The sequence below is a fragment of the Bos taurus genome, chromosome 18 (assembly GCF_002263795.3).
Source record: "Bos taurus isolate L1 Dominette 01449 registration number 42190680 breed Hereford chromosome 18, ARS-UCD2.0, whole genome shotgun sequence".
NCBI lineage: Eukaryota > Metazoa > Chordata > Mammalia > Artiodactyla > Bovidae > Bos > Bos taurus.
In genome coordinates, this window is record NC_037345.1 from 24,201,803 (window position 1) to 24,227,602 (window position 25,800).

Below are 25,800 nucleotides of genomic sequence, written 5' to 3' on the forward strand. Positions count from 1 at the left end.
CTGTGTTTGAATCCATCTTTTGACAACAGTTAAAAGATTTTTTTACTTTTTATTGTTGTCTTCCCTTGTAATTATTACAGCATTTTGTGTTGCAGTAATTCCTTTTTTATGTTTAAGGGTTTTGTTGAATTAGTATTTTATTTGGATCAAACATAACCAAACTAGTCAGTCTGTTTTCTTATATGTTTAGTCAGAAGTGAGAGGTGGAGTTGCTCAGATTCAGCAAACCAGCTAGTCATTCACTTAAAATTCCCTTAAATAGTGTGACTCTTATGCTTTCAGTTTTTTAATGCCTCTTCTTTAAAGTACCTGCTTAGTCACTTGAGACGAAATGCTTGGAGTACCTTTTCCTCCTTGGAGTTCCTCTTCCTCCTTGGAGTTCCTCAAACTTGATGTTTTCACTCATTCATAGTGTTTGGAACAGTTTATGCCCCTCAGTAAGACCACTTCCGAGAGCGTGAGATTTTGCATATTGCATTTGCCAGAAGAGGCTTAGTGGGCTTTGACTTTGATATGGGTCAGCTTTTATAAGTGTAAGGTTCAGCTTCCCATAATTACTCCACATGTTTTACATCACTCATTATTTGGGTTAAACTGGACTCATTTGAAGCTATTTGCTTTTGTTAAATACATAATGCAAAGCATAATACTATAATTTGACTTGAGCCATAAAACACACTTTAATATTAGCTTGTATTGTATTTATCTAGCTTGTTTTGGGGAAAAAGAAAACTAAAACCTAAGTCTAGATTAAGCCAGTTAAGATGTAATTGTATTTTAGTGTTGGATTGTATTGTGAGACTAGAGTTAAGTTGGGAAAATGTATCATGTTCTGTTAAGGGAAAGATCAGTGCTTTAAAAACTTAAACTTTGGTTGCTGTGTTCACATCACAGTGTACAAGAATCATTTATAGTTTGGCTTTGAGAATTATTCTGGCGTTAGGTTTATAGAAAAATGTATAAAAGAAACTGAAGTTTTGGTTATATTTTTATAATTGTAAAGGTAAAGTTTGATTAAAATGTTCACTGTTCTTATTTTATTTTATTGTCATTTCAATAAAAAAATTAAAACAGAATGACTCTGACTTTTGTGTGTGGCTGCTAACCATAGTGTGCCATGAGAAATCCTGCGTGATTCTTTTTCAGTATCATTGGCCAGGGGCCATTACATTAGGTAAGAGACAACTTGCGTAACAGCAGGGACCTGGAGACCTGGGACGTCTGTGTTGCCCTCCGCTCACATTCCTCCCTTGTGTGTTGGCAGTGGTCTTAGGCAGATTCAGTTTCCTGTGAGGTGAAAGGGTCATTTTCTGCAATGTTTAAGGACTTGGAACTTGAAGACTGGGATTTATAAGTAGACATACAATTTTGCTAACTGTGTTATATCATTGGAGGTCTCAGTTTCCATAGAGTATTGACTTCAGTTTTTGTTTTTGTTTTTTTTTTCTTTTAATCAGATTTGCTTGAAGGTCATGATGGTCTGTGACACCATGCTTGCTACTTCTGTAACACTTTGTAATTTAATTCCATCATTGTAATAGTAACTCAGAACTTGAGAATATGTGTAATAAAACCATAGCCTTGAACAAAGGTTGAACAAACCTGATAAACTTATTGTGAAGTTTTTCTGAAAATTTTACTACTTGTATATTTTACAGCAGGCACCATAGAGCTATGAAAAATTATGAAACAAAAGCTACACGTTGTAATATTCCCATTAGCTTACTTTTTTTCCCTACAAACTTGACTTGGTTATTTTTTCCCCTCTGCTAGATTCAGTAGTGGAACACATTGGTCAAGCTAATGAAAACACCAACAGAATTCTGTGGGCAAACACTGAAGGCTACTGGATTAGATGAGGTTCGTTTCCTAGGCTGTTCAGAACCTTAACACGAAAACTACTCAGCCTTTCTCATGGCAGGGTGAAATTCAAATGAGGTCATGGATATAGAAGGATTTTGGATATTAAAAAAAATGAAAACAATAATATATCTAAATAATGAATCCTCACAACTCTGGTTTATCTAAATGCTACATTTATTTCCTTTAAATCAAACCAGATCAGAGCCCCCATCCCATAAAGATGGCAAGGAATTCAGTCTCAGTCATTATTGGGAGTAGGGGCCTCCCCAAAGTCATAAGAATCCAGGAAGGATAAATGATAGTCTGAAATGAAGTTGGAGGTGGGGAGACCACTAGCTACCATCATGGACTCCATGAATATTCATCCAATTGCCTCCCTGTCACACAGGCCTTAGAACCAGATGATGCAAGTGGCCCCTGTGCTTATGGTCCAGCCTTCCAAGGCACACTAGTATTCATCCCTCTGAGTCTTGTTTCCTTTCCTGCTCCTGTGATGATGCAGGAAGCAGCACCAAGAACCAAGAGCATTGGTTGACTTTAGAAAATGGGTTCTATCCTTGGGAAAAAAAAAAATCCTTGAGGGAAGGATGTGCAAAGCCTGGCTACCTACTTGGAGTGGGTGAGGATAAAATGTTGGTAGAACAAATACTAATTATTACCCTAGTAAAATGTCCAGACACCAACATCTAAAATCTTAAAATGCAAACAAAAAATAACCTTATTTAGTTGGGTTAATGTCACATATTCTCATTGAATCTTCAGAAATTTCAAGCTTCTGAAAGCTTAATATTTAGACTTTATAAAATTTTGTTTAGTCACTAAATCACATCCGATTCTTGTGACCCAATAGACTGTAGCCTGCCAGGCTCCTCTGTGCATGGGATTCCCAGGCAAGAATACTGGAGTGAGTTGCCATTTCCTTCTCCAGGGTATCTTCCTGAGCCAGGGATTGAACCTGCTTATCCTGCATTGCAGGCAGATTCTTTACCACTGAGCCACCAAGGAAGCCATGCTTATTATATAGTCAGAATCAAATGTTAAAAGCTACTATTAAACACAATGTCATTCCAGAAAACAGGTTGCCTAGTTTTAACACTTAGAAAGTAATGCTTCTCTCAAAATACAATTCAGAGTATAGCACTTTGAATTCAAGATGGTAGAATATTGTACCTTCAGTTCAGTTTAGTCACTCAGTCGTGTCCGACTCTTTGCGACCCCATGAATTGCAGCACACCAGGCCTCCCTGTCCATCACCAACTCCCGGAGTTCATTCAAACTCAACGTCCATCAAGTTGGTGATGCCATCCAGCCATCTCATCCTCTGTCATCCCCTTCTCCTGCCCCCAATCTCTCCCAGCATCAGAGTCTTTCCCAATGCATTAGTCAGCTCTTCGCATGAGGTGGCCAAAGTATTGGAGTTTCAGCTTTAGCATCATTCCTTCCAAAGAACACCCAAGACTGATCTCCTTTAGAATGGACTGGTTGGATCTCCTTGCAGTCCAAGGGACTCTCGAGTCTTCCAACACCACAGTTCAAAAGCATCAATTCTTCAGTGCTCAGCCTTCTTCACCGTCCAACATCCATACATGACCACAGGAAAAACCATAGCCTTGACTAGACGGACCTTTGTTGGCAAAGTAATGTCTCTGCTTTTGAATATGCTATCTAGGTTGGTCATAACTTTGCTTCCAAGGAGTAAGCGTCTTTTAATTTCATGGCTGCAATCACCAATCTGCAGTGATTTTGGAGCCCCCAAAAATAGCAGTCTGACACTGTTTCCACTGTTTCCCCATCTATTTCCCATGAAGTGATGGAACCAGATGGCATGATCTTAGTTTTCTGAATGTTGAGCTTTAAGCCAACTTATTCACTCTCCACTTTCATCAAGAGGCTTTTTAGTTCCTCTTCACTTTCTGCCATAAGGGTGCTGTCATCTGAGTATCTTAATAGCCCATTAAGATTTGACAAGTTTGGTGTATATTTTGTAACTGTATTGTGACTTAGATTGAAGGTGGATTGTAGGATAGTGTGGTTTAAAATTTATGGGGGCTCAGATAAAGTAGAACATTTACTTCTGTGGAAAATGACAATCCCTTTTTCAAAATGAAATTTTAATTTACCAATACAATTGGAAGTTTAGCATTTTAGTCAAATGGCTGCAGATAGAGAATCAAAGGGCATTGAAAGTATAATCATACAGATCTCATATAAAAAAGTGTGGGAGTGTGTGTGTGTGTGCGCGCGCGCGTAGGCACTCATCCTGCCTCCCTGGTAAAAGCCAAACTGTTGTGTTCATCACAAGGCCTTTAATAGAATGTTTCTAAATATTGCAAATTGGATAGTAATACCCTTGAGCTGAACCATCTTTTGTTTTCTAACTAATAAACATTTAGCATTAGATTAGGCATGAAAGAGACCTTGAACATAATTTAGTCTTTTGCCTTTGAAAGTTTGTAAGATTCGACAAATATTTGCTGAACACCTACTCTGCATCAGGCACTTGTAAAGGCCTTGGAGATACAACAAGGAATAAGAGCCCCCAAGGTAACACTTTTGTTCCATAGCTCTTTTTTTTTTTTTTTTCCTGTCTTTTTTGTTGTTACAGCCTTGTTGGGCTATAATTTACATAATTCACCATATAACTATACAAATAAAGATTTTTAGTATATTCAGAGTTCTGCTACAGTCACCAAAATTTTAGAACATTTTCATCACCTCAAAAAAAATCCATGGTTAGCTTTTATACCTGTTTCCTCATCGCCCTATTGCTCATCAGTCATTAACTTACTTTATGCTTTTGCCTATGCTGGACATTTCATATAAATGGACTCGCACTATGCAACCATTTGTGTGTATGCTTACACTCAGCACATTTTCAAGCTTTGTGCTTGCAGCATGTTTCCCTACTTCATTTTCATGGCTGACTACTATTCCATTTTAGGGGATTATCCCTTATTTATCTATTCATCCCTTGAGTGACATTAGGGTGGTTTCTAACTTTGAATAACGTTGTTATTGACATTTGTGTGGACGTTTTGTGTGGTAGTGTGTTTTCATTTCCCTTGGGTATACCACCTAGGAATGGAATTGCAAGGTCAAATGGTCACTCTTAGGTTTAAACTTTTTGAAGCGCTGACATCACTTTCCAAAGTATCCGCACTATGTTACATTCCTACCTGATGTATGAGGGAACACATTTTTATTTCCTAATGTTGAAGCTGAAGCTCCAATACTTTGGCCACTTGATGCGAAGAGCTGACTCATTTGAAAAGACCCTGATGCTGGGAAAGACTGAGGGCAGGAGGAGAGGGGGACGACGGAGGATGAGATGAGATGGTTGGATGGCATCACCGACACAATGGACTTGGGTTTGGATGGACTCCGCGAGTTGGTGATGGACCGGGAGGCCTGGCGTGCTGCGGTTCATGGGGTCGCAATGAGTCGGACACGACTGAGCGACTGATCTGAACTGAAATCAGGTTCACTTTAGACTTCGCCGGGTGTTACTAGTGAACAGCAGAAATTTTATTTGCGAGGAATTTAAGAGTGTTGATTGATTGTCCTTCCATGGGGCCAGGGCCTCTGTTATTCCCTAAGCACTGTCTCTTCTTTCACCACTTGGGAAGCTCCCAGGCCCACAGGGAGGCTCTGGGGTAACCTGCTTACGGGGAGGTAAGGAAACAGGACAAGTGGCCGGACGCTCGGTGGCCCGGGTCCCCGCGTCCCGCGGATGGGCCCACGCGGCCAGCGCTCGACCGCCCGTCAGCGCCGTCGGGCCTGAGTGACGCTTGGCCCCGGCCCAGGGCGGGTGCCCTGAGCGTCCGCGGGCCAGGCCGAGCTAGAGTGTCGGCGGAAGATAATGCTGGGTGCTGGGCCGCAGGGCCTGCGGCCGGGGCCTCCGCCAGCTAGGCGGCAGCGCGACCGCTGGGGGCGGGGGACCGAGGCCGCGCCCCCGCGCCCGTCCCGCCCGCACCCTGCTGGGGGCGGCGGCCAGCCCCGAGCCAGCCGAGGCTCTTCCGCGCCGGCAGGGGCAGCAGCGGGAGCGGCGCGGGGCGGAGCGGCCAGGAGCGGCCCGGCCCGGCCCGGCGCGGTGGCGGCGGCGGCAGCGACGCCAGAGCTCGTGGGCGCCGTTCGCGAGGCCGCCGGGACCCGGCCGCAGCGCAGGGAGGCCTGGGGGCTGGAAGCCGCCGCTGCCGCCATGCCGCTGCTCTTTCTCGAGCGCTTCCCCTGGCCCAGCCTCCGCACCTACACGGGCCTCAGCGGCCTGGCCTTGCTCGGCACCATCGTCAGCGCCTACCGCGCTCTCAGTCAGCCCGAGGCCGGGCCCGGGCCCACAGAGGCGGAGCCGGTAACGGCCCCGGTGCAGCCAGATCCGGCCGCGCTCGTCCGGCCGAGCGCCGGGGGACCCCGGGCCCGCGACGTGGCCCAGTACCTGCTCTCGGACAGCCTGTTCGTGTGGGTGAGCGAGGATGCCGGGCCGCCGAGGAGGAGCGAGCGGAGCGGGGCCAGGGGTGGGGGCCGCCATGTCACCCATTATCTGTGGGGGGCGTGGCTGGGGCCGGGGTCCCCTCCCTCCGGGACCCCGGAGTGTGAGGCCGGGTGGGGCGGGGCCCCGCCCGCGTACGCGCTTCCGTGGGACCCGGTGAGGGTTGGGGTGTGGCGGTGGGGTCGTGAGGGGGACCGGGTCCCCGGGGGCGGGTCGTCTTTGAGGGCCTGAGGAAGGGAGTTTGGGACGGGGTTGGGGAGGCGCAGGGGGCGGGGCGCAAGGGAACGCGGCTGCCGGCCAGGGACGGGCGGGGGGAGGAGGTGGGGGAGGGAGGTGGGGGAGGGAGGTGGGGGAGGGTTGGGAATCGGGGGGGAAAGTAAAATATGGGGGGCCGAGTTGGGGTTGCGGAGGGACCACCAGGAAGTGAACTGGAAGACCTCAAAGAGCAGTCAGTTACCCGGAGTTGGGAAGGCTTTTCGGACGCGGTCAGGCAGGGAGACGCGTTTCACGTGTAAAAAGAGACAGAATTTCAGATGTTGAGCATAGGAGAATTTTGGGCATCTGGGTGTGTTTGGACGTTGTTTGGAGAGGGACCGTCTCCCACAGCGTTTTTTTTTTTTGTTCTTTGTTCTTTATTATGTGATTGTCCTCTTTGAGTGGACATACAACAAATACAGACTGTGCTTCCTTTCCTGCTGCTTTTACCTGGTGATTTCATGAAAGTTTCCTTTGATGTCTGAAGGCAGCCAAAACATCTGGAGTCGAGAGATGTCTCTTCATTTTAACTCAAGGTTTCTCCTGCTAGTGATCCATGTTAAAACAAGGTTTCCAGTTTGTCTGCCAGTGTAAGATAAGCAGCGTTTAGGAGGCATAAATGCTAGTTTCACTTATTAGAACAGATAATTGCAGGCGGGCAGATCAACAGTATTTTGGCTAAAGAACTTGGTTTCCACCTTGGCCTTTGAATGCCTCATAGAAATCCCACAGTGATCAGAAAAAGTTGTTCTGGGACTGAAGTCTGTCCCTAGGGTTTGCTGTGGTGTCTTGAGTCTTGTCTCCTCTAAGTTCCCATTTCGGTTGAGAGTTGGCTGTAAATGACTGGGATTAATATTACAAATATACAGAATGATATACAGCTCATTTGTTGTAATTAATCCCACTGTGCCTCATCAGGAAGCAGTGGGATTTATGAATTCTATGGGTGTAGATTAAGTCTCTTGGTCCTTCTGATGAGATTAGTAGAAGGCAGGGAAGGGTGAGGTTCCCTTCTTGCACTGCTGTGTAAAGCTGAACCTTACAGTAGGGAAGAAGGGAGAAGAGAAGGAACTCAACCCATGTCTCTTGTTTAATGTCTGTTAAACCTAGATTATTAAAAATCTGTTTTTTGCATTTTAATTGGCAGATAAACAAAGTAATGTGAAGAGTGCTTTTGTCAAATGTTGAGATTATAATATAGTCTTTGATATATATATATATTTAAGTATAAGATACAAGTAAGCCTTTGAGATGGAACTGCTATAGTGTTTAACAACTACTAGTATTGCTTAATCGGAGAAGGCAATGCACCCCACTCCAGTACTCTTGCCTGGAAAATCCCATGGACAGAGCAGCCTGGTGGCCTGCAGTCCATGGGGTCGCTAAGAGTCCTGCAGGACTGAGTGACTTCACATTCACTTTTCACTTTCATGCATTGGAGAAGGAAATGGCAACTCATTCCAGTATTCTTGTCTGGAGAATCCCAGGGACAGAGGAGCCTAGTGGGCTGCCGTCTGTGGGGTCGCACAGAGTCGGACACAACTGAAGTGACTTAGCAGCAGCAGCAGCAGTGTTGTTTAATGATTACTCCCCCTTTCCCCGCCCCCCGCCCCAGTCTCTTTGTACAAAACTCATTCCAGTTCCAAGGTTAGCACCTCTTCATAAAACATTACATAAACATAAAGCATTAAAGCCTGTTGATTTTCTGTGAAAATTATGATTTTTAAGAAAATTTCCTTTTCTTCCCAGCTTTTTCAACAGAGATCTTGCCTCCAGTGAGTTTATGATTTCTTCCTCTCTGTGGATGATTTTTTTTTCCTTTCTCAGTTGGTCTTGCTGCTGTTCTTCCATCTTTCCTCTGTGGTTTTCACACTTCTATCTTGGCTTTCCTTGGTTCCTCAGACCTTCCATGTGTGCATTATCAGTTTTCCTCATCATCCATTACTTAAGTTTCTGCTCTAGTAGCGGAATAGGAGTTGCAATCTCAAAAGCCTTCCTCTGAGACCTGCCAGATAGCATAATTAAGTGAATACAGGGTGGAGTCTTTGTTAAAATGGACCCTGGTTTTTTTTTTTTTTGCCCTGCCCAAGGACACTCATTGAGTTTTTAAAAACCAAGCAAGACAAAAACAATCAGTTGATCTTTCTGCCAGTTTGTAAAATCCTGCTAGCTATTATTTTGCATATTGATCTCTAAAACTTATTTTCATAGGGCACAGTTTAGATGAATATAGCTAGGAATATGTCTTCATTCTAATTAATGTCCTAGTGATTTTCTGCTCGTTAATGGTTGAGAAACTGATCAGGGAGAGGATGGGGTGATCAGGGAGAGGATGGGGTAGGGGGTGAAGGTCAGGTTATGTAAACCTTGCCTGCTCTATTAAGGAGTGTGAACATTATTTCATGGGCAGAAGGGTTTCAGTGGGAGTGGAGGGGAGAAGGGGCTGTCATGATGAGACGATTTCTTCAGGGGGGGACCTATGGCAGCAGTGGGGAAGATGGATTTATGTAGAATGGGAAGAGGCTAGGAGATGTAGTGACCAAAGACTCCAACTCCGAGCAGAGCTCTCCCGGTGGCCCTCTGGCATGGATATTGAGAACAGGTTTGAGGGGAGGTTCTCAGTGTTGTTACTCTAACAAATACTCAGATTTGTCTTGATTGTTTTTTTCTCTATGTCTTTCTAGAACTTCCATTCCAGATTAGGTTTCGTTTTGTTATTTATTTCTAGGCTAATTTTACGTTGTTCAGATGTCCCTTCCATTAAAGCATCTCCTGATCCTTTTCCGTCCTCGTTTGAATTGTTCAGGTGTCTCTGGCTTTTCAACTTTGCTAATCTTACTCATTAGTTTCATTACTTTCTCCTGGTTTTTTTGTTTTTTCCTGTTCCGTTCTGTTTTTTTTTTTTTTCTTCCACTTTTATTTTTGCTTTTAAAATGGTAAGAGCAGGAAGTGATAAAATAGAGAAATAGAAACATGGAACAAATTTTAAGGTTCTGACGATTTAATTAGATGCAAATAGAATAGCTGAAATAGAAATGTCAAAGGAAAAAGTCATCGAAAATGAAAATGGATAAAAGAGAACTGGTCACTGAGAGCAGAGATTAGCAAACCTTGTTTGCCTATTTGGCCTATTAGCTAATATTGGTTTTTACATTAAAAAAAATTTTTTTTAAAGGAAGAGTATGTGACTGAGAGCATGTGGCCTACAAAGCCTAAAATATTTACTGTCTAATAGCCCATTAGAGAAAAAGTTTCTAACTCTTGCCTTAAAGAGCCCATCTTCACATAATTATACAATTTGAGAACTGAAAGTAATTTGCTAGGTTTGAGTGTTGATAAGATGAATATTCCAAAGACGAGAGAAAAATGTTAGCTCTAGAAATGTTTGGGGCAACTTAAGAAAAAGACTAAACTTGTAAATGATAGGACATAAGCCTAAATAAACAACCCAAAAATACAGGAAAAATCTCTAGAGTGAGGGGGAGGAGATAGCTGTTTAATTGCTTGTTAGATGTGTTCTATGTGCTTTATATATGTAATCTCATTTATTTCCTCAATGTTGTGAAAAGAGGAACACAGTTATCAGTGTAATAAGGAGGGGAATGCATTATTGGCATTTTATACTTGTCACTGGGGGCCTGCAGAAAAGTAACATCCCAGTGTCGTGGTCCGTCTCTTACCCCACGTCCAAGGTAAGAGAAACCCAAGTAAGATGGTAGGTGTTGTGAGAGGGCATCAGAGGGCAGACACACTGAAACCATACTCACAGAAAACTAGTCAATCTGATCACACAGACCACAGCCTCGTCTAACTCAATGAAACTAAGCCATGCCATGTGGGGCCACCCAAGACAGGCGGGTCATGGTGGAGAGGTGTGACAGAATGTGGTCCACTGGAGAAGGGAATGGCAAACCACTTCAGTATTCTTGCCTTGAGAACCCCATGAACAGTATGAAAAGGCAAAATGATAGGATACTGAAAGGGGAACTCCCAGGTCGGTAGGTGCCCAATATTTTACAGGAGATCAGTGGAGAAATAACTCCGGAAAGAATGAAAGGATGGAGCCAAAGCAAAAACAATACCCAGTTGTGGATGTGACTGGTGATAAAAGCAAGGTCCGATGCTGTAAAAAGCAATATTGCATAGGAACCTGGAATGTTAGGTCCATGAATCAAGGCAAATTGGAAGTGGTCAAACAGGAGATGGCAAGAGTGAACGTCGACATTCTAGGAATCAGTGAACTAAAATGGACTAGAATGGGTGAATTTAACTCAGATGACCATTATATCTACTACTGTGGGCAGGAATCCCTTAGAAGAAATGGAGTAGCCATCATGGTCAACGAAAGAGTCTGAAATGCAGTACTTGGAGGCAATCTCAAAAACGACAGAATGATCTCTGTTCGTTTCCAAGGCAAACCATTCAATATCATGGTAATCCAAGACTATGCCCCAACCAGTAACACTGAAGAAGCTGAAGTTGAACGGTTCTATGAAGATCTACAAGACCTTTTAGAACTAACACCCCAAAAAGATGTCCTTTTCATTATAGGGGACTGGAATGCAAAAGTAGGAAGTCAAGAAACACCTGAGTAACAGGCAAATTTGGCCTTGGAATACAGAATGGAGCAGGGCAAAGACTAATAGAGTTTTGCCAAGAGAACACACGGTCATAGCAAACACCCTCTTGCAACAACACAAGAGAAGACTCTACACATGGACATCACCAGATGGTCAACACTGAAATCAGATTGATTATATTCTTTGCAGCCAAGGATGGAGAAGCTTTATACAGTCAGCAAAAACAAGACCAGGAGCTGACTGTGGCTCAGATCATGAACTCCTTATTGCCAAATTCAGACTTAAAGAAAGTGGGGAAAACCACTAGACCATTCAGGTATGACCTAAATCAAATCCCTTATGATTATACAGTGGAAGTGAGAAATAGATTTAAGGGCCTAGATCTGATAGAGCCTGATGAACTATGGACTGAGGTTCGTGACATTGTACAGGAGACAGGGATCAAGACCATCCCCATGGAAAAGAAGTGCAAAAAAACAAAATGACTGACTGGGGAGGCCTTACAAATAGCTGTGAAAAGAAGAGAAGTGAAAAGCAAAAGAGAAAAGGAAAGATACAAGCATCTGAATGCAGAGTTCCAAAGAATAGCAAGAAGAAATAAGAAAGCCTTCCTCAGCGATCAATGCAAAGAAATAGAGGAAAACAACAGAATGGGAAAGACTAGAGATCTCTTCAAGAAAATTAGAGATACCTAGGGAACATTTCATGCAAAGATGGGCTCAATAAAGGACAGAAATGGTATGGACCTAACAGAAGCAGAAGATATTAAGAAGAGGTGGCAAGAATACACAGAAGAACTGTACAAAAAAGATCTTCATGACCAAGATAATCACGGTGGTGTGATCACTCACCTAAAGCCAGACATCCTGGAATGTGAAGTCAAGTGGGCCTTAGAAAGCATCACTATGAACAAAGCTAGTGGAGGTGATGGAATTCCAGTGGAGCTATTTCAAATCCTGAAAAATGACTCTGTGAAAGTGCTGCACTCAATATGCCAGCAAATTTGGAAAACTCAGCAGTGGCCACAGGACTGGAAAAGGTCAGTTTTCATTCTAATGCCAAAGAATGCTCAAACTACCGCACAATTGCACTCATCTCACACGCTAGTAAAGTAATGCTCAAAATTCTCCAAGCCAGGCTTCAGCAATACGTGAACCATGAACTTCCACATGTTCAAGGTGGATTTAGAAAAGGCAGAGGAACCAGAGATCAAATTGCCAACATCCACTGGATCATGGAAAAAGCAAGAGAGTTCCAGAAAAACATCTATTTCTGCTTTATTGACTATGCCAAAGCCTTTGACTGTGTGGATCACAATAAACTGGAAAATTCTGAAAGAGATGGGAATACCAGACCACCTGACCTGCCTCTTGAGAAACCTACGTATAGGTCAGGAAGCAACAGTTAGAACTGGACATGGAACAACAGACTGGTTCCTAATAGGAAAAGGAGTACGTCAAGGCTGTATATTGTCACCCTGCTTATTTAACTTCTATGCAGAGTACATCATGAGAAACGCTGGGCTGGAAGAAGCACAAGCTGGAATCAAGATTGCTGGGAGAAATATCAGTAACCTCAGATATGCAGATGACACCACCCTTATGGCAGAAAATGAAGAGAAACTAAAAAGCCTCTTGATGAAAGTGAAATAAGAGAGTGAAAAAGTTGAGCTTAAAGCTCAACATTCAGAAAACGAAGATCATGGCAACTGGTCCCATCACTTCATGGCAAATAGATGGGGAAACAGTGGAAACAGTGTCAGACTTTATTTTTTGGGGCTCCAAAATCACTGCAGATGGTGATTGCAGGCATGAAATTCAAAGACGCTTAACTCCTTGGAAGGAAAGTTATGACCAACCTAGATAGCATATTCAAAAGCAGAGACATTACTTTGTCAACAAAGGTCCATCTAGTCAAGGCTATGGCTTTTCCAGTGGTCAGGTATGGATGTGAGAGCTGGACTGTGAAGAAAGCTGAGTGCCGAAGAATTGATGCTTTTGAACTGTGGTGTTGGAGAAGACTCTTGGGAGTCCCTTGGACTGCCAGGAGATCCAACCAGTCCATCCTAAAGGAAATCAGTCCTGCGTGTTCACTGGAAGGACTGATGCTAAAGCTGAAAGTCCAATACTTTGGCCACCTGATGTGAAGAGTTGACTCATTGGGAAAGACTGTGATGCTGGGAGGGATTGGGGGCAGGAGGAGAAGGGGACGACAGAGGATGAGATGGCTGCATGGCATCACCACCTCGATGGACATGAGTTTGAGTAAACTTCAGGAGTTGGTGATGGACAGGGAGGCCTGGCGTGCTGTGATTCATGGGGTTGCAAGGAGTCGGACATGACTGAGCAACTGAACTGAACTGAGTGTCCTTAAAAGAGGACACTGATAAAAGATGTGTTTGTGTGTATGTGGTCGGGGTGGGGGATGGGAGGTAGGTAGTTTTTGGTGTTAAGTAGGAGACTAGGTAACATCCATATCCGTTGTATCCTTGAAATGGTTCCTGGGAGTTGAATGGCATTTTGTCACAAGGTCATAAATAATGCCCCATTAAGTGAAGTCGCTCAGTTGTGTCCAACTCTTTGCAACCCCATGGACTGTAGCCCACCAGGTTCCTCCATCCATGGAGTTTTCTAGGCAAGAATACTGGAGTGGGTTGCCATTTCCTTCTCCAAAGGATCTTCCCAACCCAGGGATCGAACCTGGGTCTCCTGCATTGTGGGCAGACGCTTTACCGTCTGAGCCACCAGGAATGCACCCATTGGTAGCCAGCATTTTATAGAATCAGAAACACCCGCAGGGTCACACAGTGATAAACGTAGCCAGGCTGTCTCTTAGCACCTCTTCTCTTCCTCGCAGACCAGCCTGCCTCATGACTCAGTTTCTGTTTCTTCTAGGTGAACAGTAGAGCCGTTCTGGGAGAAAAGTTTTCTTAGGGGGCCTTTAGAGCAAAGGGAATTACATTAAGCTTGATTCAGTAGGGGTTCCTTGGGTCATTACTTCCTGGTCTGTTTGGTTAAGACTACTCAAGGACTAGCAAAACTTGTTTTTATTTTGTATAGACAAGAAAAAATAAAGGCATTTGGTGAGATTTTCAAAAAATAATAAGTTTTTTTTTTTTTTTTAACACTGCTATAGATAGAATCTTTTGTGAAGTATTTTAATATAGTAGAAATACAGTGTGTTATACCAGGTTAACTTGTGACTTAGGCTGCCCAATTTGGGTTTGTTACTTGTCTGTCTCCCATGGTACAATGAGAAAAGTAATGTGAAACTTCAGAACTGATCAGGTTAGATTCTAAACTTGAATAGATTATTTTTTTTCAATAGATTCTTAACTTAAAAAAGTTAATAAATGATGTATGCTCATGGTACAGAAGGCAGAAGGTGCACAAGTGATGTGTACAAAGAAAAGTAAATCTCCCTCTCCCTCTTACCTGCCTCCCTCCCCTGAAAGTGGCCCTTACCAGTTTCTTGTAATTAGTGCTGGTGTTAAGTAGAAAATTAAGAAATACCCAGATTGATCAAGTCCTTGACGCAGTTCGCATTAACATATTATACACACATGTATAGTATGTATACAATATGGTATATATGTTGTTGTTTAGTCACTAAGTCATAGCATAGTAAGAAAGTAGCATAGTAATCACATTTCTACACTTTGCTTTTTTACAGTGAGCAAGTTATCCTGAAGGTTCTGTATAATGCTAGTAAATGTAGAACTGCTGAGTTAGTTTTCCTGGCTTCATTGTATTCCATTGAATGGCTGTTTGTACACTTTATTGAACTGTTCTCCCTAATGGCCATGTAATTGTTTTCCGTTTTTCTGGTGTTATAAACAGTGTTCCGGTGAGCTCCTTAAACTTATTTACGTGGAAGTTTGGATTCTGCCCACAAGGGAAGATTGTAGAAGGAGGTTAGTGCTTTTACTGTGGTCTGTAAGGAAGAAGTTCAGACTAGGCCTGTTGAAAGTGAGTCTCATTTTGATTCTTGAAGGTGAGAAGGTTTGTCATGGTTTTATTGGTTTAAATATGGACTGGAGTGTTGTTCCTGTAAGAATATCACTGATGACCTAGTGGGATCTGATTTGCAGTTTGCTTTTAATTTCATATGGGAATATAGCTGATGTACAGCGCTGTGTTTCATGTGTACAGCTAAGTGGTTGTTATACATTACATATATCCCTTTTTTCATATTCTGTTCTCATATAGGTTATTACAGAATATTGAGTAGAGTTCCCTGTGCTATGCAGTAGGTCCTTGTTGCTAATCTGTTTTATATATAGTGAAAGTGAAAGTCACTCAGTCATGTCCAACTCTTTGCGAGACTATACGGTCCGTGGAATTCTCCAGGCCAGAACACTGGAGTGGGTAGCCTGTCCCTTCTCCATTGGATCTTTCTGACCCAGGAATTGAACTGGAATCTCCTGCATTGCAGGCGGATTCTTTACCTCAACTGAGCTATCAGGGAAGCACTTTATATATGGTAGTGTTTATATGTTAATCCAGGGATTTACTTTTAAATGAAGACAGTTTGAATTATGTTTCTTCCTGTATTTTCAAATTTTCAAGGCTCTGTCAGTTTTGAAATTTATATCTGTATTGGAATGACAGTATGTGTGAAATTGACATTTTTTTCTGTAAGTAGAAGAGAATTCTTCAAGAGCCAGGCATACCAGACCACCTGACCTGCCTTCTGAGAAATCTGTATGCAGGTCAAGAAGCAACAGTTAGAAGTGGACATGGAAAAACAGACTGGTTCCAAATTGCGAAAGGAGTACATCAAGGCTGCATATTGTCACCCTGCTTGCTTATTTAACTTATATGCAGAGTACATCATGCCAAATGCTGAGCTGGATGAAGCACAAGCTGGAATCAAGATTGCCGGGAGAAATATCAATAACCTCAGATATGCAGAGGACACCACCCTTATGGCAGAAAGCAAAGAGGAACTAAGAGCCTCTTGATGAAAGCGAAAGAGGAGAGTGAAAAAGTTGGCTGAAAACTCAACATCCAGAAAACTAAGATCATGGCATCCAGTCCCATCACTTCATGGCAAATAGATGGAGAAACAGTGGAAACAGTGTCAGACTTTATTTTGGGGGGCTCCAAAATCACTGCGGATGGTGACTGCAGCCATGAAATTGAAAGACGCTTACTCCTTGGAAGGAAAGTTATGACCAACCTGCTGCTGCTGCTGCTAAATCACTTCAGTCGTGTCTGACTCTGTGCGACCCCATAGACAGCAGCCCACCAGGCTCCCCCGTCCCTGGGATTCTCCAGGCAAGAGTGGAGGCACCCACTGGAGTGGGTTGCCATTTCCTTCTGCAATGCATGAAAGTGAAAAGTGAAAGTGAAGTCACTCAGTCGTGTCCAACTCTTTGCGACCAACCTAGACAGCATATTAAAAAGCAGAGACATTACTTTGCCAACAAAGGGTCTGTCTAGTCAAGGCTATGGTTTTTCCAGTGGTCATGTGTGGATGTGAGAGTTGGACTATAAAGAAAGCTGAGTGCTGAAGAATTGATGCTTTTGAACTGTGGTGTTGGAGAAGATTCTTGAGAGTCCCTTGGACTGCAAGGAGATCCAGCCAGTCCATCCTAAAGTAGATCAGTCCTAAGTGTTCATTAGAAGGACTGATGTTGAAGCTGAAACTCTAATACTTTGGCCACCTGATGCAAAGAACTGACTCATTTGAAAAGACCCTGATGCTGGGAAAGATTGAAGGTGAAGGGGACGACAGAGGATGAGATGGTTGGATGGCATCACTGACTCAATGGACATGAGTTTGGATAAACTCTGGGAGTTGGTGATGGACAGGGAGGCCTGGCGTGCTGCAGTCCATGGGGTCACAAAGAGTCAGACACGACTGAGCAACTGAACTGAACCGAGGTGTTTTAAAAGCCCTTTTTCATGATCTTAAAATCTTTAGTTACTTCCAATCTTGTATAGCTTTCACTTTCATATCAAGTTCACAAAATATTATCTTTTTCTTTTTTATGTAAAATCTCTTCCTAATATCAGTTTACTAGTATCAATCTCTTTTCCCCTTCTTAGCCATGCTAATTTTCAAATCTTCCATTTATATTTAAAATAGAATTGATTATCTACTGTTGATGGAACTATCAGAGACTTTTGCCTTTTTTTTTTTTTTTGGTAAATCAGAGTTACAGAGTTTTTATACCTTATTTTTGAACTTAGAAAAACTGAAAAAAAAAGTTTTAACTGAGAAGTAATACTTTATTGCTTATTTTGTACCCCAGGGTATGTGAGAAAGCTGTTTAGGTTAGAGAAATGGTTGAGTGACCCTAAATTTGATTTCTCCTGTTGTCCTCAGGAGAGCAGCTGGCTTGGCCTGTTAGATGTTAACCAAGTTCTGTGTCCTGTAGATCCTAACAGCTCTTTGAGTGCAGGGTCTAAATCAACCTCCTTTCTTTTAACCTCCCACATACCTTTAACATGTAGGTGCTAAATATGTTGAATTTATTTCTGCATTTCATATGCCTACCTGCAAAAACAGGAAGACTTTTTAAAAAATTGTGTTGTGATTAGGCTGAGAATGGGTGTTTGGCTGATTTTAAAAATCCAGTTCGGCTGGGGCATATGGCATGAGGGACTGTGGTTGTAGTTTTGTCTTACAGCATTTTTTCCTTAACTGACATGATTGGGGTTCCCACTGACGGATTTAGAGCACAAGGAAGATGAGCCTTTTAAACATCTATTTCATCCCTTAAAATTTAGTATTCCATCCAGTTTGTTGGAATGTTTTGAATAGGGCTGTTCCACAATACTTAAGGAGGTTAGGATGTTTTGGATAGCTAATTTTGGGTTTTTTTCTGGTTATCTGAAGAAATTAATTACTGGAACAGTTTCATTTTTCAGCACTATTTTTGTTTTAGTTCTTTGAAAATACATCCCATACTTCCTTGTCCCATTAGACAGGCAGAATGTAACTAAACATAATTTATTCTTTTGTAATGAATCAGGGCTACCATTCATGATACATAATGCATCAGGGTTACCAAAGGGCTGGGTAATGTCACGTATAAAGAGGAACCTGAAGAGGTCCTAGGGAGTTTCCTTCCTTATATTACCCTCTTCTGTCACCTTCCTTTATTTACTCATTTTTAAAACATCGTTTGCTTCTTTTAGAAGTAGAGGGACGGATGGCCTGGGAAGAGGAATCTGGCACCTCCACCTTCCTGTACACTTAGTCAAAAAAAGATTGAAGTAGTCTTTTCTGTCGTTGGTGTTCATTTTCATCTGCTCTAACTAAAAGTCCCCTGTACAGTTCTGCATCAAGGTCCTTTTGGCTTTTTCAGATTCTTTGGTTTTAAAAATCACTGGAGCATCAGTAAGGTGGTGTGCCAGACTAACTTCTGAGTTGGGGCAGCCCGCAGTTTCATTTGTGAGCATTAGGTCTGTTGTTTAGGCGTGAGGGCTTTCTTCATCACTAAGGAAGTTTTCCGCTTGCTGGTGAAGAAGGCCTTGCACTGTCTCTGGCGTCTCATGGTCGCAGTTCTCAGCTCCTCCTGCCGGTTTTCTTCCTGCTTTCTTGATTTTGCTCCCCCTCGAATGCCCCAGAACCTTTCCTTCAAGGCCAACACCAAGCACAGGTATCTTTTGTCCCATTGCAGTATATTTGAAAATGTGTATGTTTTTGATTCTCAGTTCTCCATGATCTTGTAGACTCTTTGTGACCATTCACCCTCTTCTCCCTATTTCCTGTTTTTGAACAGAGCAGTGTAGGAAGTTTGGGTGCTGGACTTTTACTGTTCAAGATAACAACATTTTCTGGAAAAGTTTTCTTCTAGATTGTTCAAAACCTTAATGTGAGAATTGATATGCCTTGGAGATACGGTTTTCTAAGGTATATACAGTTCTACACATATAGTACAGAGTTTACGCTCGATTCAGTTAAGACTGAAGGGGATGCTGGCCTTCGAAAGGTACACATTGGGACAGGGCTCTGTGAGTTAACCACCAAGCTGGTACTTTCCCTCCCCACTCCTCATCCATACCCCCACCACCCATAAAAATGTGCCTCTTCACATGTTACTGATCTTGTACTGGTAGAAAACTGGAAAGGTTCAGTCATTAGAAATGTTGGCTGAATTCCCAATAGAAAATTTTTAGAGCTGCATTTATTTTGCAACAAGAGGAAATAAACTTCCTTTCTTTGGTTTGTGTACAGGTTCTAGTAAATACTGCTTGCTGCATCTTGATGTTGGTGGCTAAGCTAATCCAGTGTATCGTGTTTGGCCCTCTCCGAGTGAGCGAAAGACAGGTAAGTCCACACAGCAAGGATGCATTCTTGTGACTAGATTAAAAAAACAAAAACTTTCTTGGGTATAATTTCAAACTTACAGAAAAGTTGCACAAATAGTATGAAGAACTCCCATATAGATTTTATCCAGATTCAGTTATTAACTTTTTGCCCCATCTGTTCTAACATTCACCTTTTATCTATATATAAATATCTATATCTATATATATATTCACCTTTTATCTATATATAAGTATTTATATCTATATACATTCACCTTTTATCTACATATAAATATCTGTATCTATTCACCTTTTATCTGTATGTTTTTTTCTGATCTGTTTGAAAGTAAACTGGGGCATCATATAGAACCTCAAATAGTACAGTATATGTTTCCTAAGAGCAAGGAGCTTTTCTTACATAACCATAGGATCAACATCAGGAAATTCAGCATTGGTAAAATACCTCATGTAGTCCACAGTCTGTATTCAGTGTAACCAGGCTGTCCCAGTATTGTTCTTGATTGCTATTTCGCCATGACATTTATGAGGTAATTCTGAAAGAAGCTCTGACTTTTTTTGTTTGAATAATCGTATATATATCATTCTTTAGAATATGGGTACTTTTCCAAAGGAATTTACTGAGAGATTTTAGTTTTTCCCTTTGGAAAGGAATATTAAGATTCCTCATTTTGCAAATCAATGTTCAGGTGAGATAGTCTGACATTTGAACATTATTCTCAGAATGTATGTATGAGCAGGATGTGCTTTCATTAAAGAATTAATGCCACGAACATACTGTGCAGATTGGCAGTTCCCCAAAGGATTTTAGTGGATAGAGTGTAGAATGGTGTGTTTTAAAGTAAGTCTTTAGAACTGGCCTTTACAACAATAACATATGAACAGAACTATGTTGTACTTTGTCTTATTCCAGTGGTAAGACACAAAAACCTACTGTCCATACATTAACAGTACACAGTGGCCTCAGCCCTTACATATCCTTTTCAACCCAAATCTCTTGTTATCAAGTCAGCTGAGGTCCTGGGCAGAGTTAAAATGCAGTTACTGTGTGATTGATCCCTTGGATGCTGTGAAGAGCAGGGCTGTTTATTTTCCCCCTAATTTTTCATTAGTGAGTATTGAGCACTTTCTGCAAAATATCAACTCCAGAGGTCTCCCAGATGGGATTAATAGAACATTTTTTTTTGGTAGCATACAAAAACTTTTTTAAAAAATTTTATTTAATTTGCGTATTTGGCTGCACCAGATCTTAGTTGTGGCATGTGGGATCTAGTTCCCTGACCCGGGATCAAACTTGGGCCCCCAGCCATTGGACCGCCAGGGAAGTCCCCAAAAGCTTTCTTTGATGCTTCTGTTTTCAAGTAAAACTTTGACTTGTGGGCCAGAAATCAGTCAGGCCAAGCAAGCCATCCAATTGTTGGTGGATTGTTCTGGCACCAGTGGGCCTTATGTACCACTTTATGTCTCCTAAAATGCTAAATACCAGTTCAGAATTTACAGAAAATTCACCTTGAAGTATTACAGAGATTTTTTAAATACCTGGCGGTAATCATAATCGGCACATTTGTCGCTCATCTCTTTTTTCTGTATAGATCACGTCTTTCATGTTGTTCTGTGATGACCATTTTTGACCAGTGTCACCCTGCAGTATTTACTAAGCACTGTTTTGAGTTAGAACACTACAGAGTTGACATGGGTTTACTCTCTGGGTGCTTAAAGTTGAAGAAGTAAAGTAAATACTAGGCACAAAGACATTGAATACCTAAAATGGGACAAATATTAAACTGTTAAGTGGCGGTGTAGAGCAAGGATTTTTTTTTTTAATGCACTTAATGCCTACTGTGGCATTTGTCTAAGCACAATATATGTATTAACTTACTTAGTTCCCCCAACAATTCTATGAGATATATGCTATTGTTATAAGATCTGTCTTATAGATGGGAAACCAAAGCATGGGGATGGAAACCAAAGCCACATAGGAAATAGATGGTGGAATGAAGGTTCAGAACCAGGGCACAGAATGTTCTAGCTTCACCTCATGCTTCCTGCCCCAGATCTGGAAACAGACATTCACTAAGGATTCCTAGTTTATTTTGTTCTCTGAACAAAGGGTATCTAGGCACAGTACAGTGTTTTAAAGTTCTCAAAATAACTCTTATTTTTAAATAGTCTTGTTATCAATGTGTTCCACACATGGGTTCAATTATTTCTGTTTTTTTTTTTTTTTTTCAATTTTGCTTTTCTTTCTGTTTAAAATTTTGAATTTGTGAAACGTTTACACAGTTTAAAAACTTTATATAAAAGTAAACTTAGGAGCCGTGTTTTCATCCTTCTCCTCTGCACTCAGTTCCACCACTGTGCTTGATGGTGCTTTTTAATATCTGTTGGGTTGATGCTCCTTGTTGCCCTTCTTTTTTTTCAGGACGGTAAATATTTTTAAAACTGGACATTCTCAGTGTAAGAAAGAGTACAGTGAAGCAGATACACTTATGTGGGCGTGTACATTTATAATTAGAAACCATAACAACATCCATAGCCTTTGATTGCTGAGAAAATAGAATCTTGTACAAAGATATTCGTTGCAATATTTTTTGAATGGTGAGAAAACATTTCAGTGACCATCTGTAACCTAAAGTGGTCCATTCAGACAGTGCTCATTGGCATCAGTGTTTTACATTTAGGAAGAAAATTGCATGAAAATCTTAAGGCATCATTTTTGTTTTACCTTTGTACTTTTTCATACATTATTGATTATGGCTGGAAAATTAGCATATGTTATTTTTGAACCTGAAGGATGTTTAAAAAAAAAAGAATGTCTAATCTTTTGTTTTAAGAATTCAGAGAGCAGAAGTAGTAAAAATGATACTTGTAGCTGTCACCATTCTTTTTTATTCTGTGTTTTATTTTGTTATATAACATATATTATTAATATTATACTAAACTAATATTATTACACTCTTAAATGTCTAAAATTTCATAACTGACTGAGGAATTCAATCCAGAATCCATAGATTACTTCCTAGATGTCTTACCTTTGTTCTTCACAGGGCTCATTTCTCTCTTTGCCTTTGGTTTTGTCATGGACAAGCGTTAGAAAATAGAATAGAATATTCTCTCCTCCTTAAAAGCCAGCTTACTGTCTCTAGAACGGATTAGGTGTAATGGTACTCACCTTTACAAATATTTTTCTTTTTAGCACCTCAAAGACAAGTTTTGGAATTTTATTTTCTACAAGTTCATTTTCATTTTCGGGGTGCTGAATGTCCAAACAGTGGAAGAAGTGGTCATGTGGTGCCTCTGGTTTGCTGGACTAGTATTTCTGCACCTGATGGTTCAGCTCTGCAAGGACCGGTTTGAATATGTGAGTTTTTACCCAAGCTCTTCTTTTCCTGCTTAGGCATACACGTGGCAGGTCTGAGTGGTGTCATACGAATGAGCCGTGACATGAGTGTGCAGGACGGCTGTCCCACGGAAGGCTCCTGGCTCAGGCACCTCCTGCCTGTTTCTTGAGGAATTTTCTGCAGCAGCCAAGGCATGCAGGGGCAGTGTCCCCTCAGGAGGCTTTCTTCCCTCCCCAGTAGTGTTACATGACAGCCCATGTAGGGTCAGTTCACCTAACACAAACTGTTTTGATCGGAGTGAAAGGGAAGCTTAAACTGAAAAAATAGCTGATCTCTTCCAGATGCTTTCTAATCTCCTTCCGTTTTCTCCCTTCTTACTCTGGCCCCTGGGGCTACTCTTTCTGACTAGTTTATGTTGTTTCCACCCCCGGGCCAGTGCTGAAATAGCTCCCTTTGGTCCCTGGAGAAGGGAATCCTTTTCTGTCTGGGTAAAAGTTCTGCCTTTTGGCTACAGAGTTGTGCGGGAGAATCTTCATTCCTGAGTGCTCCCTAACTAATCTCATAGATCCAGAGCCAGTGGGCACCTGTGATCCTACTGCTCTGTGCAGCCCACCGCACAGTGCTCTTTGCCCCCTTCTTTACACAGTCTTCATGGACCATGGTGGTCCTTGCACCTCTCTGTGAGCTGATCTCAGTTCCACAGCCTTGAGCTGTTTGAGAATTCAGCCCCCATCCCGGGCCATGAACGGTGCTGCTTGTCTCCCCAGCTGGTTTGGTATCTACAGTTCCTGCTCAGGAGTCACAGCTCCAGACCTCCCCTCCAAGCTGTTGCCTCTGCTTGTGTGCCGTTAATGCAGCACGACGACAGTGGGCCATCTTCACGTGGAGTACACTTCAGTTGTCCCAGCTGTGAACAGGCTAGGAATGTCCCCCCAGGTGACTTTGAGGGGTCAGGATTAGAGCAAGATTGAGAAAGAGCACGACAGAACATGGTGTTGCCCAGAGTCCTGTTGAAGCCAGAGGGAGAATGACAGAACTCTGGCAAGGTGCTTCTAGAGGCTTGTAACCCCACTGGTAGGAGGATTCTTGAGAATCTGAGATGAAAATATCATGTATATTGTTATGGTCCCTAAATTAAATGGTGAAGATCTCAAGGTATCAGCGCATACTCATATTGAGGTTGGCTGGAGAATTCTGGCCATCTGGTAATGGTAATGGTTCTGTGCAGACGTCCCAACAAAGACACCAAGATTAACCTTGAGTTTCTCAGTCAGGTTTAACCCTGCCATGCTGAAGAATGAGCTTCTGTCTTCTGTTTTGTCCTTCCAGCTTTCTTTTTCTCCCACCACCCCCATGAGTAGCCATGGCCGAGTTCTGTCCCTCCTGGTCGCCATGCTGCTTTCCTGCTGCGGGTTAGCAGTCGTCTGTTGCGTCACAGGCTACACCCATGGGATGCACACGTTAGCTTTCATGGCTGCAGAGGTAAGATACGGACATAGGCCTTTGCCCTGGTTGTGTTCCCGTGTATTTCCAAGGAAGCTAGAGGGCGGTTGACAGATTACTTTTCACCCATGATGGATAGCTGGTCTTTGATTTTAACAAACATTTTTGGAGTTCCTTTGTTTTAGATTGGGTTCTGGTACTGAATGCTTCTATGTATGTTCTTTCATGTAATCCTTGCTACAACCTAATAAAAAGTACAGTTGACCCTTGAACAACGTGTGAACTGTGTGGGTCCACTTATATGTGGATATTTTTCAGGAGGAAATACTACCCGGTCCCTGGGTGGTTGAATCCACAGATGCAGAGGAACTGGATATGGAGGGCCAACGATAAATTACACACTCCTCTGTTGCCCAAGGGTCAGCTGTAATTATTTTTGCCAGCGGTTATACATAGTGCTTACTGTACACTGGGGATTGTTGTAAATAACTTACATGCCTGTTTATGGATGGGAAAATGGCATGGCAGCTGAACTGCTAAAAGTTCCAAAGTGGTAAAATTAGCATAATCCAAGGTCTATGACTTCAAAGTGGGAAAGATTTTCTCCTTAAGAAGTAGTGCTTGGTAACAATAGGGAAATACCCTGTAATTGGTTTGGAGGAGGAAATGGCAACTCACTCCAGTAATCCTGCCTGGGAAATCCCGTGGACAGAGGGGCCTGACCTGCTACAGTCCAGGGGGTTGCAAAGAGTTGGACTTGGCTTAGTGACTTAACTACCACCTGTAATTGGTTAGTTTAGATAGGCCATAAATTAAGATTTTACAGAATAATACAATAAATATGGAAACTATATTCATTATTTTCAGAGAATAATCTGAGATATTCATGTATATTTAAAATGTACTTTTAAAAACCTTTCTGAAAATACCAATTTCTATTCAGTAGAAATCAGATTATTTGAATGTTCTTTCTTTTCAGTGGCTATATTTGCTTTTTTTTCAGGCCAAAGGAAAAACACTTTTATCTTGTCCATAATTGCTATTAATGAAAGAATGAAATAATAGATATCTAGTATCACTATCAATAGATGGCTAATATCAAAACTGTGAGTTTAAACTGCTAATTGGGAATTTGTTAGAATAGGATTAAAATTTATTTTGCTTAATAGTGTTCATTTTGGAGTATAATGTAGTGTAAGTACATTGTTTTCCTTTTTTGTTTCTTGAGCTTTTAATTACTACTAGGCCAAACTTTAAAAAAGGTATACCTAAAAATAAAGATGCTTAAAATAGGTCTATTGGGTCATGTACATATTTTTATTTTAGGTCATTAAGTTCTTAAGATACATTATCATGTTATAGATTTGATATTTTGAACTAAATAATTTTTTTATAGTGTTTCTCTTCTGTGCAGAATATTTTCTATTTGTAAATGAAAGTTTTCCAATCTCTAAGAATGTTTATGTTTAATTCTCTTAGATTAAGAGGAAACTTTTCTTAGCATCAGTTTCTATAATACAGAATACTATGAAGGTCTTATTTTGTTATTG

The 25,800-nt window shown here is 41.7% G+C and overlaps 1 protein-coding gene across 1 annotated transcript in view; it reads left to right on the forward strand.

Annotated features, from left to right (window-relative positions):
- Positions 1 to 5,976: 5,976 nt before the first annotated feature.
- The window catches only part of AMFR (autocrine motility factor receptor), a 45,512-nt gene continuing 25,688 nt past the window's right edge, over positions 5,977 to 25,800 (forward strand). The window contains 4 exon segments of the mRNA NM_001045974.1: positions 5,977 to 6,322; positions 19,375 to 19,467; positions 22,663 to 22,827; positions 24,137 to 24,289. Of these exon segments, the coding sequence (NP_001039439.1) occupies positions 6,062 to 6,322; positions 19,375 to 19,467; positions 22,663 to 22,827; positions 24,137 to 24,289 (672 nt within the window). The 5' untranslated portion in view covers positions 5,977 to 6,061.